The sequence below is a fragment of the Anoplopoma fimbria genome, chromosome 6 (assembly GCF_027596085.1).
Source record: "Anoplopoma fimbria isolate UVic2021 breed Golden Eagle Sablefish chromosome 6, Afim_UVic_2022, whole genome shotgun sequence".
In the NCBI taxonomy this organism is placed as follows: Eukaryota; Metazoa; Chordata; class Actinopteri; order Perciformes; family Anoplopomatidae; genus Anoplopoma; species Anoplopoma fimbria.
In genome coordinates, this window is record NC_072454.1 from 4,148,538 (window position 1) to 4,166,797 (window position 18,260).

Genomic DNA, 18,260 nt, shown 5'->3' on the forward strand with positions numbered 1-18,260 from the left:
TTATTTAAATGCAGAATGTTCCTATTGTTTCTATTTGTATTAAGTTTATATTTATGCTGTAATCATTCTGCATGTGGGTACCTTTTTGTTTTCAAGCTTTGGCACTAAATGCACAGTTTTTTAAATGGAGTTTGCATATACATGTCTATGCATAGCAACATGCAACAGTTTAAAAGAACATTTAATTGTCCTGTGTTTGCCTTAAATACAGTTTAATACTCTTGCATGCTTGTCAAATGTTTGAAGCCAAAACATAGAAACTATCTTGGTTTGTGCTTTACTGTCTCTGTCACTAATTCTTCCTTTTTCTTGATTCTTGCTTTGTTTTAGGAAAGCAATGAGTGGAGAGGAATCCAGAAGAGGCTCATGGAGGGGTGGAGGTGGAGGATGGAGAGGAGGAGGAGGAGGAGGAAGTACTAGTGGTGGTGGTGGTGGGAGAGGAAGAGGAGGTGGAGGAGGAGGTGCTAGTGGTGGTGGTGGGAGAGGAAGAGGAGGCAGCGGTGGTGGTGGTGGATGGAGAGGAGGAGGAGGTGGTGGATGGAGAGGTGGTGGAGGATGGAGGAGTAGACCATGGAGAGGTGGATCAGCAGGTGGAGGAGGGTGGAGAGGTGGAGGTGGTGCTAGGGGAGGAGGATCAGGCAACCATACCCTCAGCAATCAGACAGGTGAGTTTGATTTTCTTTTGCATTTTCCATATCCAGTAATCAACTTTTTATAGTGTATTTTTGTTTGAATAAATCTGCCAAAATATATCTATATTATATTTTTATTTACAGTATTTCTGTTCGCTGACAGATTCTAAATAAGAAGGCGCTCTGGTTCGCTGCATAACAGGAGAAAAATAGGATGAAAACGTATAATAAGCTGAGGACAAATAGAATATTAGTATCTAATGTTCTTACAACATTTTATCAAATGAAAAAGAACATTTTACATTAAGAGCTGCAACAATATGTGTCATAATTCACACTCCTAACTGCCTGTCTTCCTCTTCAGTCCTTTGTCAGGCTACTCTAGATATATTGTGTCCGTACAAAGGATGGTCACTCTACTTCAAAGAAGGTAGGTGTCTGTTTACGGCTCTGTGTTCACATGATGATAGTGCACGATGCTGTAGACATGTTGAATGGTCGTGACGATGTGGCTCTTCTGTGTCTGTGATATGTCTTAATATTTTTATTTTATGTGCAGGCTTCATAGAGAGCTCACCTAGTGTGGAGAAGATCAAAGTGTTTGAGAAATATTTCACTACCAAGATTGAACTGTATGACAAGGTCAGTCTGTTTGTGTTACTATCTATTTAATAAACTAAACTTTGCATGAGAAAAAAAACTCTTCCAATGGATTTTTATTCCACTTTCTCTTTCTCTTTTTGTGCGCAGGATGAGATCGAGCGTCAAGGCAGTGTTCTGGTGGATTATGCCGACTTGACTGGAGATGAAACTGTGCGTGCAGCACTTCCTGATCTGACCAAAGAGCTGAAGGAACAGCCAGAGGTCTTACTCAACTGTTTGGGATTGGCCGTTCACCAGGTACACACACACACACACACACACACACACACACACACACACACACACACACACACACACACACACACACACACACACACACACACAGTCTCTACACACATACAAGTCATTCGCAAGTTACAGCCTTTCTGAACGTATATGTGTATAGTTTATTAAGTACTATAAGCTTTTTTATAAATAAATATTAATTGTGAAAATGCAAGCTGAAACTTAATTCTTGGCATTATGCTTCACACTATCTGTCATCATTAACAATTTTTTATTGGTCTAAAAGCTAGAGAACTGCGGTCGGTTGCACAGCATACATTGAGTTTAAATCTTCCTTGAAGTCCAAGTTAAGGTTTACTTCAATTCAATCAGATACTCTTCCTTAAGTCTCCTCACTAAGGTTTCCTTAACATGTTGGTATTTTCTCTTATCCTGGTCTTGGACTTGGGAATCCCTTAAAGTTAGTTGAACCGCAACATGATTTATTGACAGTATATAGCGATAAACATGAATTTGTTAACAGAAAAAACAACATTCAATCAATGCCCAGTTAGTTTGCAATCATGAAAATATAATAACTAGCATTAAGCCCCCTTTTATTCTATTTCATCCAGAAGTATAATCTTTTATTCTTACTTTCTATATGCCAACTTTGTGAGATGATAACAGGTAGCACAGAGCAAACAAACAAACTCCATGGAAACTGTTGAATTTAACCGCCGTAAAATCTCTCACATGCAGTTAATTCCTTAACATTTTTAAGTGTCTAAAGCTTCTTACTTTAAGAAAACTTTAGACGGTTTGTGCAACCGGCCACTGAAACTTTATTCTTAATTCTATGAGGTATTTGAAGAGGCAAAGCATGGAAGTGCTCCACTGAGTGATCAAATCCCGGCTGATAGTGTGTTTGTGTTTGTTTTCCAGGTGTTGACTGTAGATTTGGAGAAACAGGCTGCTGAGCTGCAGGGAGAAGAGCTTCCTGTCGCTACACCGATCATCAACATCCCTCACATCAGCGCGAGGTAACGCACTCAGAGAATCAAAAATCAGTCGTCTGCCTCGACTTGACAGCCCTACAACTGGCGACCACGACTGAGCACGACTTTATTCATGTAAATCCTCCACAGGCTGTATAACTATGAACCGCTGACTCCGTTGCGGACGCTGCGGGCCAGTGTGTTCGGGCGGCTGGTGTGTGTGAGGGGGACAGTGGTCAGAGTGAGCAATATCAGACCTCTGTGCACCAGGATGGCCTTCAGGTGTCTGGGCTGCTCCACCATGCAGTCTCTGCCACTGCAGCATGGGAAATACGTTACACCTACCAAGGTACGAGCACACACATATTCAGCTCTCTTTTTTTCCTGCAACATCTTATCCGCACTCTTAATGTTTCCAAAGCACAGATTACTTTCTTTGACATCATTACAGATTCATTTTGCACTTTTAATGTGTGCATACGTGTCTTTTATCATTAAGTGCATCCAACCTGACTGCCGCAGTCGTTCCTTCGGCCCCATCAGGAGTTCCTCTCTTACTCACACTGTAGACTGGCAGATCATCAAGTAAGTCAATCATGCAGCTATGTATACGAGTAACTGATGAGCAGTGAAAAACTGTGGCGAGACTTGGCAGATTAAAATCCTCTGAGAGCAAAGAGGGAAGACATTGGCTGAATTACATGAGTTGGGCAACATATTTCATCACCAATGTCACAAAATGTTGGCGGGTTATCTCTATTAAAAAGTGGAATATTACCAGAAAGTCCAGGCTTTATCATAACGCATGCAAAAAAAATAGTGAATCTCCAAACCTGAGTCACTATTTACATCCTTCATTTGAATTTATTTTGTTTTTGTGTGCTCCTTCAGGGTGCAGGAGTTGATGGGCGGAGAACAGAGGGAGACTGGACGAATCCCGCGCACCGTGGAGTGTCACCTGACCTCCGACCTCTGTGACAGCTGCGTCCCCGGAGACTCGGTCACTGTGACGGGGATAGTTAGAGTCACCAACGATGGTACAAACACACATATTCTTTAGTTTGAGGTGAAGTTTTGAGGGAGCTTTTGCCTTTTTAGTAGCAGTTAGTTAAATGTAAAAGATCTATTAAATATTTCTGTATATATACAGTATAAACTATAAACTTCTTAAGTACCACAAGCACTGTCACCGTGGTTACCAACAAGGCACTCACATAACACACTCTTATAATCTGTATGCAGGTACTTCCAGAGGGAACAAGGATCAGTGTATGTTCCTCCTTTACCTTGAAGCCACTTCAGTCAGCAATTCTAAAGGTACTGAAGCTGGAGTGTTTTGACTTGAATTATAAAGAGCTGTTAAATATATATATATATATATATATATTTTTTTTAACAACAGAGCGATAAGATGTTATTTCTTCTTGATGTTTAGGTCAACGGTCCAAGTCGGGTCAGGGGTCAAGAGGGTCGCTTGAAGATCGTTCTGGAGGGGAGGAGTTCAGTCTGAAGGAGCTGTATGCCATCCAGGAGATCCAGTCTCAGCCTGACCTGCTGAGGCTTATAGCACAGTAAGATGTTTATTACCAATAATTATATGGTTAGGAACAATATTATACAATATGTTTACAGTTTTCTTAATCCTTTTCTTAATTTTCCAACTTGTAGTTTTAATATGTGTCAAACATAAACATATCTTACAGGCTTTAAACGCCTTTGAAATACAGCTTATTCCTCATTTCCACTGCATTGTTTGGCTTGACCGGACTGTTAGTTTTTTACTGTATCTTTTTCTGTAATTTGTTTTCCTCTGTGGATAGCAGGGTTGGGCGATATGTTAAAATTCTCCAACCGGCCCCCGTCAGCCCATCAACCTTTGTAGTGCTCAGTCGGTGGTCTGCAATTTTCTTTTAAATCTGGGTCGAGTGAATGAAAAAAATATGGTCGCTTGGCTATTTTAAGATGGCAGGTTTGTGCAGTGACGATTCTAGTGATTCTCTCTGACCAATCAATGGTCAGCAGTCTATTAACTCCTTCTAGATTGGCTCAGCTCTCTTGGAATCTTGATAAAGGTGATACCAAAAAAAGTATCAAGAACTATCCACAACTTCTGCTAAAGGAAAACCAAAAAAAAAGGTTTTAATTTTGTGTCCTAAAATTGCCACTGTCTAGATGATCAAACTCTTTGATGTACATCTCATGCAAAACATGACATTTTTTGACCCAAGATCTTGGAACTTGTCTTGTTGTTTTTCATTCATCCAACAGTTTTATTAAGTGTTGTGTTTTATTCATTTCAGACACACCAGGCTGCTACTGTGTGTAGACTTTAAGTATTCTTTAGCATTGTTTTAACTCATTGTTAACTCATACCAAGATTTATAACACTCTGCTCTCACCTCTTTCAGGTCTTTGTGTCCCGTCATCTACGGCCACCTGGTGAGTTGTGCGATGCACTTATAACAAGATTAAGAACCCCAACAGCATTGTCATTGGAAGTTACAAAGGGATATTTGCGATTTGGTTGAATACAGTGATGTCATTCACACCAGGTAAACAGGACGTTTTCTGTCATCTTCATATGGCCGACATCCTGTGTTCTTGTGTGTCCCAAGGTGGTGAAGGCTGCTTTAGCCTTGGTGTTGTTTGGAGGCAGACAGAAGCACATGGACAAGAACAGCGTCCCAGTCAGAGGAGACCCACACATCCTGATGGTGGGAGACCCTGGACTGGGGAAGAGTCAGATGTTGCAGGTAAAAAAAACACACTAAACACTTTGATTAGAGCCGTAAAATCTGTGCAATACAATAAGTATTCTGTCCGTATATATAATATTTTAGTTATTGTGGATTTTTTTACTTATTTAATATTCTTTACTGTGTTCTTACTTACTTACTTATTTATAATACTTGTTTTGATCTTTTTTTTTTTTTCTTTTTTCAATGTCTTTTGTTTGCACTATCCTCTCTGCTGCGGGACTAATAAAGGATTATCTTATTTTATGATTATGTGGCCGAGACTAGAAAAAAACACAGTCAGCAATGTTATTAAGTTACTCCTTAGGTGAGGCTCTAAAACCTTCTGAAGCTGTGTGCTATGTGAACCAGTTTCAGTGTGTTATGTAAAGGTAATACTTACTTATTCATGTGTGCTCTGTGTGTAGGCCGTTTGTAATGTGGCTCCCAGAGGAATCTATGTTTGTGGCAACAGCACAAGCACCACGGGTAAATAGTCTTAAAAGTACTTCTCTCCCTAAATTATGCACGTGGTGATTACTCTCTGGACAGTTTTTCAGATCTGCTGCGACATAATCAAGTTGGGAATTGAATTTTTAATGTTTTGCTTTTATAGGACTAACAGTGAGTTTATCCCGAGACTCAGGGACCGGGGATTTTGCTCTAGAGGCCGGAGCCTTGGTGCTGGCTGACCAAGGTAGGAAAAGGAAACATTGGTTGAAGATTTTTTGTTACATTTTGTTGTACAAAGTTAGGGAAGCAAAGCTAAAGTCAAGCCTGATGTCGCCTTACATATAAAAGAATAAGCCCAGTCTATCCAAAGCCCAGGTTTTGGTATTGGGGCTGAAAAAGTCAAATCCATGCATCCCTAGTCTTGTGTAATACCACCTCACACCAAACTATAGACAAGCACAAAAAAATGACAAATACCAACAAAATCCACCATGTTCTGAACAGACAAATACACTAACACACACAAAAGTAACACTTACATTTTGGAACATAAAACAGCAAACTTAGCAAACTACTCAGTTCAGCACTAGACGGGCATGATGGGAAATGTGGGCTCCCCCTATCGCGCATCACAGCTGAGCAGACGCTTGTGCGGAGTCGAGTGGTGTCTTTGCAACTTGAGGCCGCCGTGCGTCTTTGCTCGTGCCCTATTCTTCTTATTGTTGCTCCCTTATATCACCATCTCCTTGGCCCCAAAAAAGTATAAGTCAGGCTCCTGTTTCAAGTCTTCTCCACCCAAATATTGTGCCCACCTTGGAAGAAAAAAACAACCTTGAAGCGAAATCAACAGAATTGGAGATCCATTTTTCCAGTATAGCTCATTATTTCCTGTTTGGGCTGCAGGCATGCAAAACTGCATAGACATGTATATTTTTTGTTCTTTTTTTATATTTCTCTACTTCATGGTCTTCTTCTCCCGGCCTCAACCCTTTTTTATTCTCTTTCTCTGTCCGTTCTCTTTAGGCCTGTGCTGCATCGATGAGTTTGATAAGCTGGGCAGCCAACAGCAGGCTCTGCTAGAAGCCATGGAGCAGCAGTCTGTGAGTCTGGCTAAGGCTGGCATAGTGTCCTCTCTGCCTGCCAGGACCTCCGTCGTAGCTGCTGCGAACCCCATCGGAGGACATTACAACAGAGCCAAGACGGTCTCTGAAAATCTGAAGTAAGTTGGCTCTGCAGCCAGTAAGTAAGTTGAGTGCCGGAGGATTTTACTGCATATCTGTGTCAATATGCAAGGGATTGAGCTGTATTTACGGTTGTGCATTCTTGTCTTTAGAATGGGCTCAGCGCTTCTCTCTCGATTCGACGTCGTCTTCCTCCTCCTGGACATCCCAGATGAGTCGCACGATCGCCACCTGTCAGAACACATCATGGCAAACAGGTCAGGAAGAGGCAGGACCAGCAGTGCTACAGTTACCAGAGCTAGCAATGAATTAGAGACCTCCATCCTGCTGGATCACTCAGACATGCCGCTGTCTGAACGTCTGCAGGTGAAAAAACAAATGGGATCATATTAAGGAGTAGAATGATATCTGTTAAAAACTGATTTGTTTATGTAATATATGTGTGTCTGTGTCAAGGTCCCTGCAGGGGAAACCGTAGACCCGATCCCGGTTCCTTTGTTAAGGAAGTATATCAGCTACGCTCGTCAGTATGTCCACCCGTCGCTCTCTCCCGAAGCAGCGAAGACACTTCAGAACTTCTACCTGTCACTGCGATCTCAGGCTCACTCTGCTGATTCCACACCCATCACCACACGGCAACTCGAGTCTTTGATCAGACTAACTGAGGTAGGTGTCTTCATGTTCGGTGTCTTCAATGTGTTTATCTATCAGCAACATGTGAGGGATTAAGACACTCAACAACATTTTTTCTTCTGTAGTTTCAGGCTTGTCGAACAAAAGGAATCGTTTTCCCTTTATTGTCCAAGTACTCATTTGGTTGACTGTGTTTTGGTTTTTTTGTGCAGGCGAGAGCCAGACTGGAGCTCCGAGAGATAGCTACCAACAGTGATGCTGAAGATGTGGTGGAGATCATGAAGCACAGGTGACACTACAGAAGTCTTTCTTTGTTTTTAGGCTGCAACTAACATATTTTCATTGTATGTTGATACACTGATTTATTTTTAGAACAAATCCAATAATCGTTTGGTCTTTAAAATGTCAGAAAATAAAGAAAATCACAATTACCAAAAGCCCAAGGTTATTCAATTAGAGATGCACTGATGGAAACGAGAGTTTTAAGCTGACCTTTGACCCGCTGTTCAGTTTTATATTTCTGATTATTATTTTTTGGTTATATGTCTGTCAAGTTCAATTTAGTCCTGCAAAATAATATTATATTATTTTTTCCTGCATCATGATAAATAGCTGTTGTTCTTTTTAATACTAGCACACATTAATACACTCCTACAAAACCATTACAGATCTAGTCAGAAAATCAAGATCATATTCTACGGTTGAATGTTCTGTTTTGGGGTGTAATTTCTCTCTCTCTCCCCGTGTGTCTGGTGTGTCATTTTGTTTTTCAGTCTGGCTGATACATATTCAGATGGTCTGGGCAATCTGGACTTTGAGCGCTCTCAGCTGGGATCCGGCATGAGTCAGCGCAGCGCTGCAAAACGACTGGTCAACGCGCTGCACTTGCATGCTCAGAGGACCAATGAGACGCAGTTTGACCTACAGACGCTTCGATCTGTGGCCAACAAAATGAACATCAAGGTGACACGGCGAACCAGATTTACATACATGAAAACGCAAACATATCTGTGTAATTTTCCCATACAATCTGTGAGAAAACAATGTTTATAGAGTTAAGAAACGTTAAGAGACTATAGTATTCAAGGTTGCATGTCAACTCCATCTGAGAAAAACATATTTGAATGTCTACTGGTAACTGAAACCCTGAGTCATTGTTAAACACATGCAGTAAAACCTATCATTGTATGCATGCTGGATGATTTATTCAGTCATTTGTGGATTTCCTTCCAGGTGATGGATTTCGAAGGTCTTGTGAGTTCCCTGAATGAACAGGGTTTCCTCCTGAAGAAAGGAGCCAAGCTGTACCAGCTGCAGACTGTCTGATCGCTGACAGCAGCAACGGACTCTAAACACACACCTGCTCCTTCCTGCAGACCTCACTACAAGGTCAGTGTTCAGGATGAATGAACAGGGTCTCTTTTTATAGAGAAGTTGTAACCACACCACTTTTACCAAACCACCAACCAGCCAGCTACTATGTAACCTTTGTGAAGAGACTCTAACAACCACAACCACAGACAAAGACGGGACGGATCATATATCTACTGAAAACCTCTCTACCCGACATAACGGCAACCACCGATTACTGAATGAGCACAAACTTCCTGCTAAAGAGAGGAACTAAGATCAACTGACTCCATCTCTGCTGAACTGTTCTGCATCTATTATCACAAATATTGCTTCAGATTAAAGATAGTATTATTCATCCTTGTGATTTGGTTGTACCTGTGTTAGTAAAGTAGGACTACAAACTTATTAGTCGAGCTACTTCAAGCAAATGTTATTTAGTTCCCTGCCTCTACCATAATGGTAAATGCCAAAAAAACATATATATTTATAAAGATATAAAAACTGATTTTAAACTAGTTTACTCAGTCAGGTACACTTTGCTTTCAGTGTACATGTATTAAAACGGTACATGGTTACTGACTCAGACAACAGTTGTAGCTGAGTTTAGTTTTTCTTATATTTCAAAGTAAGGTCAGTCTTTGACAATGTGCTGAATGTCTGAAAGAAGTAGCGATATACTTATATTAGGTCATTTGTTGTTTTTTTCCACACAGGTGACTTTGTTCTTGAAATACTTTTTTGACTACAGTAAGAAATAACTATATTTTAAAAGTCACTGTTATTTTAATGTACATAAAATGCCATGTTTATAAATATGTTATATCAAATTTTCGGTGTTTAGTAGCCTGATAAAGGGAGATGTTTTTCCACAGTTGCTTCCAGTGACGCACATTGTCCTCACTTTGTAGAGCAGTTTCTGTGTTATGATGCTATCAGCAATGCACTTTGCTTCTAGATAAAGATTGACACAATGAACATTCATCCACTGAGATTGTCTCTCAAACACTTAACAATTACAGCAATAGCTGAAGCAGGAAGCTTGTCAAAGAGTAAACTTTTGATGCTGCGCTCATATTACCTTCCCTACTCGTAATGCAGATCTGTTTTGATGGAGTTTTAAGCTGCCATTATATTGTTATTACATTTTTAAAATTTCTCAAATGTTGAATTCTGGATCAGGATTAGTCATGCAATAGTATGTTAATCTAAAAACCTGCAAGCGCTCAGTATTTGCTTCTCTTTTTTGCCTTTAAGCTTTATCAAATGCTCTGTATCGTCCCCAGTTTCTCTTTTCTTTTTGTATGCTATGCACTTTATAAGTAAATAATAAACATTTGGTTAATAAATTATTAAAATGTTCCTGTAAATTTCCACATTTTGTTGTTTTTTCACTATTTACAGTGATTAAAATGCTTCTAGTTTTCAATAAAAATACCAGAATACATCAAATATTAACTTTTTTATTATTGTTCTAAAAACGGATAACTTTGGTGTCTGTTATCGAAGCTTTTTTAAATTGTGACTTTCTTTTGATGGTATAAAATCTGAGCTGTCTGAATCTCAAGATAATCAAAATTTTCAAAATAAAAGCCTTCTCGATTTTACGACGTCCGGTGCGGTGTCACTTTACGGCAACATTATTAGTAAATATTAAACATTTGGTTAATAAATTATTAAAATGTTCCTGTAAATTTCCACATTTTGTTGTTTTTACAGTATTTACAGTGATTAAAATGCTTCTAGTTTTCAATAAAAATACCAGAATACATCAAATATTTACTTTTTTATTAATTAATAATAATAATAATAATATAAAATCTGAGCTGTCTGAATCGCAAAATAATTTTCAAAATAAAAGCCTTCTCGATTTTACGACGTGCGGTGTCAGTTTACGGCAAGATTATTAGTGAATATTAAACATTTGGTTAATAAATTATTAAATGTTCCTGTAAATTTCCACATTTTGTTGTTTTTACACTATTTACAGTGATTAAAATGCTTCTAGTTTTCAATAAAAATACCAGAATACATCAAATATTTACTTTTTTATTAATAATAATAATAATAATAATATAAAATCTGAGCTGTCTGAATCGCAAAATAATCAAATTTTCAAAATAAAAGGCGATTTTAGGACGTGCGGTGTCAGTTTACGGCAACATTATTAGATAATAAACATTTGGTTAATAAATTATTAAATGTTCCTGTAAATTTCCACATTTTGTTGTTTTTACACTATTTACAGTGATTAAAATGCTTCTAGTTTTCAATTAAAAATACCAGAATACATCAAATATTTACTTTTTTATTAATAATAATGATAATAATAACAATAATAATAACAATAATAATAATATAAAATCTGAGCCGTCTGAATCGCAAAACTTTCAAAATAAAAGCCCTCCCTTTACGACGTCCGGCGCGGTGTCACTTTACGGCAACATGGCGGCCCGCTGTCCGGAGCCGCGGTCCGGTCTCCTCCTCCTGAGAACATGACCGTGAACCCGGCGGAGCGACGACGACCATGATGATGACGTGTTTGCGGAGGGTCCACGGGCCTCTGCACCTGCTGTCCGCGTGGCGTGCGGGCTCGCGGGGGCTCGTGGCTCCTGCCTCGCGGCCGCTCAGGTACACGGCCGTCACCGCGCGCTGCAGCGGCGGCCTCACGGCGAGGGAGAGACACGTGGGGCTGAGCGGCCGAGGGCACGAGAGGTCAGCGGGGGGGGTGGGCTCTGAGAGCACCGGGAGCACGAGGGATCAGCACAGGGAAGACACCGGAGACACCGGACAGACCGGAGACACCACCGGGGGAGCAGCGGAGGGAGCGGAGACACCGGAGAGACACCGGAGACACCGGACAGCCTCCCGGGGGAGGAGACGGTCCCGGGACAAGCGCTGTTCAAGTTCAAAGAGCTGGTGAGATGTAATGAAAGACTTCATATCATGAGCAATGCACACAATACTAACCTACAGTGTAGGACAAATAACGAGAAAGAAAAAACATTATATATAAAATATTATATATATATATATATATATGTGTGTGTGTGTGTGTGTGTGTGTGTGTATGTATATATATATATATTTGTGTATATTTATATATATTTATATATATATATATTTATGTGTGTGTGTATATATATATATATATTTATGTGTATATATATATGTGTATATATATATGTATATATATATATATATGTGTTTGTGTGTATATATATGTGTGTGTGTGTGTATATATGTGTATATATATATATATATATATATATATATATATGTGTGTATATATATATATGTGTTTGTGTGTATATATATATATATGTGTGTATGTATATATATATATGTTTGTGTGTATATATATATATGTATGTATATATATATATACAGTACCAGTCAAAAGTTTGGACACACCTTCTCATTCAATGGTTTTTCTTTATTTTTATTGTTATTTTTTTCCATCACCTGTTTAAAGTCTCTTTAGATGGCAAGTAGAAGACTTCAAATAAGTAATGCATAATGTAATAATACTACTAATGTTGCAAGTACAACCTGTATTCTAAAATAAATTGATAGAAATGTTTTCAGTATAATGCAGATTTGCTCATTGTGCAGCCTAATGTTCTTCATTTTAATATATATACTGTACCAGTCAAAAGTTTGGACACACCTTCTCATTCAACTACTTTGAAGAATGTAAAATATAAAACATATTCTGGTTTGTTGAGCATTTGTTTGTTTACCACATAATTCCATATGTTCCTTCATAGTTTGGATGTCTTCAATATTAATCTACAATGTAGAAAAAAATAAAAATAAAGCAAAACCATTGAATGAGAAGGTGTGTCCAAACTTTTGACTGGTACTGTATATTAAAGAATATCTTAGGATTGTTGCAGATGCATTATTTGTAAACAACATGTTCATGTTGCTTCCCACGGTAAAGATGGAAAGATTTCTAACAATGCAATTGAGTGTAAAATATTATGTAAAAAAGTAACAACAAGCTGTCAAATAGAGGAAGTGGAGCAAGTACAATATTACATTCTCAAATGTCATCAAGTAGAAGTATAAAGAAGTTAAACATGGTTCTAGTAAAGTAGTACAAAAGTGGACTATAAATAGAGCTAGCCTGATAGGATTTGTGTTGTGTGTTTTGTAATTAGCTGATATGTCACTATCAGACTTTTGTAACACAAATATCAATATTGGCCTCCAAAACTCCAGCAGCAACAAAAACATTGAAACGTCTCTGACTTGTTAATCCACTGATGATATATGAATTAACATTATCAAATCTTTTGTTTTCATTTGCAGTATGAGAACCCGTGGACAATTCCCAACTTCTTGTGTGTGAGTCGTATTTTGCTGGCTCCATTCTTGGGTTATCTGATCATCGAGCAGCACTTCCACCTCAGTCTGGCTCTGTTCACACTGGCCGGAGCGACAGACCTGGTAATGCAGATACAGACACTTTCACTTTAACAGACCTGGTAATGCAGATACAGACGCTTTCACTTTAACAGACCTGGTAATGCAGATACAGACACTTTTAACAGACCTGGTAATGCAGATACAGACACTTTCACTTTAACAGACCTGGTAATGCAGATACAGACACTTTCACTTTAACAGACCTGGTAATGCAGATACAGACACTTTCACTTTAACAGACCTGGTAATGCAGATACAGACACTTTCACTTTAACAGACCTGGTAATGCAGATACAGACGCTTTCACTTTAACAGACCTGGTAATGCAGATACAGACACTTTCACTTTAACAGACCTGGTAATGCAGATACAGACACTTTCACTTTAACAGACCTAAACACAGACAGACTCACTGATGTGCAGTTACATTTCATCTCTTGAGAATTGCAAATTTCTTTAAGATTCAAACGGTTTCGGACATTTAACACTTGGACACTATGGAATTATAACAAAACATATTGATTTCCCATTAGCAGTTAATGGTAATATTTTCATGTAAGTATTAAAGTACAATTTGAAATTCTATCCACACACATATACCCACATTAACACAATTATTTTAAAAATAGGACTTACTTTGGACTGATCTCTGTCTCAACTCTTGTGAAAAAGGGAACTTATTTGACTTGCTATCAAAAGACAGGACAACATTTTGCCATTATCTTAAATTATCCAGCTTTAATTTCTGTCTTGATAGTAATCACAGTGAAAAAATTGGCTCATGCAACCAACCACGTATTAAAACAGCCTACAAAACTATGTTAATTAACATTTTTGTTAAAAAGCATTTATTAAAACGTCTTCATCTCTTTCTGTCTCACTCAGTTGGATGGTTACATCGCCAGAACGTGGCCTTCTCAAAAGTCGGCGTTGGGCAGCGCTCTGGACCCGTTGGCTGACAAGATTCTCATCAGTTTTTTATATGTCAGCCTCACATATGCGGAACTTATACCAGGTATTGTGTTCTTAAATTCAGCATGTAGGAAAATTATGGAAGAGCCATTAAATGCATCTCTTTAATTGTGTTTTTTTTCCTCAATTTTATTGCATTTCATGTCCTTGTAATGTGTGTTATATGAGTATTTATCGTGTTGTTTGTTCTGTTTTAGCTTTGCTGACAGCTCTAGTGATTTCTAGAGACATCGGTCTGATAGCTGCTGTCTTCTGGGTCAGATACAAGACTGTACCTCCACCGGTGAGACGCGTTCAGTTCACTCTAAACAAAACACACTGTAAAACCTGCCAGCAATGAAAAGTCATAGTAATGTACTCTGGATTATAATGGCCGCTAGCAGAGGTATAATATAAAAGCACTTAACAATGTTTCTCTCTTTTCTCTCCAGGTGACCCTTAGCAAGTTTTTTAACCCCTGCTACACCACAGCACAGCTCAAGCCCACACTCTTCAGCAAGGTGACACACTCACACACCCACCCACCCACTCTCATTGTGCACTGGACTTAAAACATTTTGTACATTTCAGTACTGAAGGGAAGAATTGGCAACAATGGAGCCTTAAATACAGGATATAATGAGTGCATGTGTTTGGTTTTTCAATTACTATTCTAGTCTCTGGGTCTTTTACTTGTGCATGAGTCACCAGGTGCAGGAACTGGAAACAGAATCTGCACATAGGCATGGTTACTTGTTATTTCCACACACATTTTAATGTTATTATGATGAATTTGTTTTTTGACTTCTTATTCTTAAGTTATTGCAGAATTTTAAAAGTGCAATGCAAATGTTTAATCAGATGCAAGTTGATCATTTATTTAAATGAACTGTCTTTGAAACCAAACAAATCTCTCAAAAACAGCACAGGTGAAAATGATCATCTTGCAAAGTCATTCCATTCATCCATATTTTTTTAGTTTGAGTCCATAATACTGTCAAAATGTTTCTCTACAGCTCTGGCATAAAGTCTGCATAATTAATTTTGATACCTGCAAAAAGTAGAGGCTGGCAGGAGCATTTTTACTTTTATTTTTTTTTATTTTTTTTGCTGCCAAAAAGTGTTGTGTTTTTTGAACCAGCCGCAACTAGAGTTGTCACTGCAGGTTTTTTGCAAAAATATTAAGCCATATTTCATTTGTTAGAGAATCATGTAATCTGTGGATGTGAAAGTTTTTTGTGCCTTTTTATGATATTAGACTTTGTGTGTATGTGTTTTCTTTAGGTGAACACAGCCATCCAGCTCCTCCTGGTTGCATCCTCTCTGGCTGCTCCAGTCTTCCAGTATACAGACAGCGTCCTGCTGCAGTGCTTATGGTAAACAACATACACTACACTGTATTACATATATGCATACAGACGCAGCTCGCAACCAATTGACTTTAATATCCATAATGTCCTTCACTTTTCAGTGCAGTAATTACAACAAAAAATAATTTATAGTGCAAAGGTTTTTTTTAACGCAAATAGTTTCATCTCTGTCAAGCACATAAACACGGTTTGTTCCAGCAGAGTGATCGGGTTAAGAGCGCTGACTCATTTCAGTCTGCGACTCAGTGATGTAGAGTAGCTCTGTGACTCAGGACAAACATTTGATTGTGTCACAGTAACCTACATTTTTAATACAAAGTCAGCAGATTGTTGAACTAAAACAACAGGCATCAGTGTTTTTCTGGTACCGTTGGCACGTTTGTTCATTTTTGCACCGTTTGTTTTATTTTTCATTTGAGGGTTTATGACAAAACTGAAAAGCCTCTGAAACCAACTTGTAGCATGAAAATCTACTTAAACTATAGTACGGTTCTACCCACAAGTTAATACGAACCTAAACTCTCTATTGGAAAAACTGGTTTAATATTATATAATTTATTCATTTAAAACACACTTTATACAAGTTAAAAAAAAATGTAATTATGCAATTAAAAAAATAATTTATCATAACATCATCCAATAGATATTGTTTTCTAACTCTTTATAATGATGGATAAATTTAATTTAATTTTGAGTTGGTAAAAAAATGTTTCAAAACACTTTAAAAGAAGTAATACTAATAAAAATGTATTGCACGCTTTTGATTCAAGTTAAATAATTTGATACATTGTTTTTAAATGTATCAATTGTGAAATAATTGAACAGTTTAAAAAGCAACTATGACTAGCCACTGGAAGCTTATTAATAATTCCTCACATACAACAAATAAAAACTTGCAGTTGACATTTAAAATAAACAAAATGAACCAATTAGATGAATGAAACAGGGGTTTGAGTTACAGTGTATGTTGTGTGTTTCATATTGCAGGTATGTTACAGCGGTGACGACAGCAGCGTCAGGTTATAGCTACTGGCACTACGGACGCAAGACTGTCAAGTTGCTAAATACCAGATCACCGTGACAACCACACCAGAAAAACACCCAGAAATCAGGGCAAAGGCAGCGAACAGTCGCGGCAGAGACACTGATCAGCCGTGGCAAAAGTCGGAAAGACAGTTGGATGGTCGCCAGGAGCTCTGAAACCAAGTAGTTGTGACAACCATTTATGAGTCGCCATGGCAATGACACACGGTAAACAACCACGGCCGCAGATGGTTTATTGCAACACTACAGAGACGGCGAACAGCAGCTCTGCTACTGGACCGGCTGTGGACTAGAGACATGCACACAGATAGAAACTGCATCAACACACACACACGCACACACACACACACATACACACACACTTACATGTCAAGTATATGTTAATTAATCTGGCAAAAGCTTCTATTTTTTCTTAGTTTTTCCAATCAAGAGGTTTTATTGTCAACATGATTGTCAGTTTTGTAAACCAATGATTTATGATTAAAAGAGAAAAAACTGCTTTGGTTTGTCTCTGTGTTTATGCATGTGACTGCGGGGCTGGTTTTTTCTTATGTGGGGGGGAAGACATGTTTAATCTCACGAGACACAAATCTGACAATCTGTCCATCCGATCAGCAATCAGAGGATTAAAAAATGTGTCTATAAATTCAATGACATGCTGCCAGTGTTGCACTAACTAATTAGTGGTCCTGAGTCCTCATGCTAGTGATGGAGCCTCATTTAGTAGACTAGAATAAATTATACTATGAATATATTCATCAATTAATATAATTTTTTACCAGCGTGTAGTTTTGAGAATCATCCAAAGTATTTTTCTCATAAAAAATGCCTAAGAGTGACTTGTTCCAGCTCCTTCAGTGTGAGAATTTGCTGCTTTTATGTGTTTTAATATCGCTGTAAATACCTAACATCTTAGTGTTTGGGATTATTGGGACATTTGAAGACCTCACGTTTGGGTTCTGGTATACTGAGAGTCATTTTTCATTATTTTCTGACATGAGACGAAACAAGAAAATAAACAAGATTATTCAGTGGTGAAATTCTGGTAAACTGCAGCCCTATTGTTGATGAGTCTGGGATTTAGATATGGTTTCCTCCAAGCAAGTTGAGGTCTGGAGGAATTATGTTTTTCAGGTTGTCTGTACATCTATGCACCTGTCCCAACAAAAAACAAAACAATTCCTATGCTAAATATGACAATTAAACTCAAGCGTCTGATAAACTGACTGATGACCTTTTAGACATTTTTTCCCGCCTTGGAATGTAAAGATTTTAGGCTGAATTTGAAATACATTTGCTTCACATTGATGATGAATTTGCTTTCTCAAAGAATCAAAGGTGATGTCTAAAACAATGCTTATTTTCTCGGACCAAAGATGTTTAATTTAAAATAATATAAAGCAGACAAAATCAGCAAAACATTACACTTGAGCTAGCTAGCTACGACATTAGACATTAGTGTTTAACAAAAGACTTTAAACAAGAATGTCAATTTTCTCTTATAGTTGAAGCACCGCTGTATATGCCTCTTACTCAGCTGCAGCCCTCATATAATAGCCCTCATATAATCTATAATCCTCTACTTATTTCCCTGCTCACTGCTATGATTATT

The 18,260-nt window shown here is 38.2% G+C and overlaps 2 protein-coding genes across 2 annotated transcripts; both read left to right on the plus strand.

Annotated features, from left to right (window-relative positions):
- Positions 1–487: 487 nt before the first annotated feature.
- Positions 488–10,280, plus strand: mcm8 (minichromosome maintenance 8 homologous recombination repair factor; the record flags this gene model as incomplete). The annotated part of the gene is made up of 20 exons (XM_054600067.1): positions 488–665; positions 997–1,062; positions 1,192–1,274; positions 1,383–1,532; positions 2,445–2,542; positions 2,648–2,846; positions 2,997–3,082; positions 3,389–3,534; positions 3,740–3,814; positions 3,933–4,068; positions 4,906–4,936; positions 5,113–5,250; positions 5,661–5,721; positions 5,849–5,929; positions 6,709–6,904; positions 7,019–7,232; positions 7,323–7,532; positions 7,712–7,788; positions 8,273–8,462; positions 8,733–10,280. Coding segments are annotated over 20 exons (2,508 nt in total), but the record flags the coding sequence as incomplete, so codon positions are not given.
- A 1,014-nt stretch (positions 10,281–11,294) lies between these two features.
- On the plus strand, positions 11,295–17,147 carry crls1 (cardiolipin synthase 1). The gene is made up of 9 exons (XM_054600722.1): positions 11,295–11,325; positions 11,547–11,643; positions 11,705–11,768; positions 13,167–13,304; positions 14,169–14,298; positions 14,453–14,538; positions 14,687–14,755; positions 15,519–15,610; positions 16,592–17,147. Exons 1-9 carry the CDS (start codon positions 11,295–11,297, stop codon positions 16,683–16,685), a joined length of 801 nt encoding a protein of 266 aa, XP_054456697.1. The 3' UTR covers positions 16,686–17,147.
- The last annotated feature ends 1,113 nt before the right edge of the window (positions 17,148–18,260 follow it).

Coding starts and splice junctions, on each gene's coding strand:
- crls1 (XM_054600722.1), top strand. CDS start 11,295: ATGGCGGCCCGCTGTCCGGAGCCGCGGTCCG. Junction 13,305..14,168: donor TGGCCGGAGCGACAGACCTG/GTAATGCAGATA, acceptor TGTCTCACTCAG/TTGGATGGTTACATCGCCAG. Junction 14,756..15,518: donor AGCCCACACTCTTCAGCAAG/GTGACACACTCA, acceptor TGTTTTCTTTAG/GTGAACACAGCCATCCAGCT.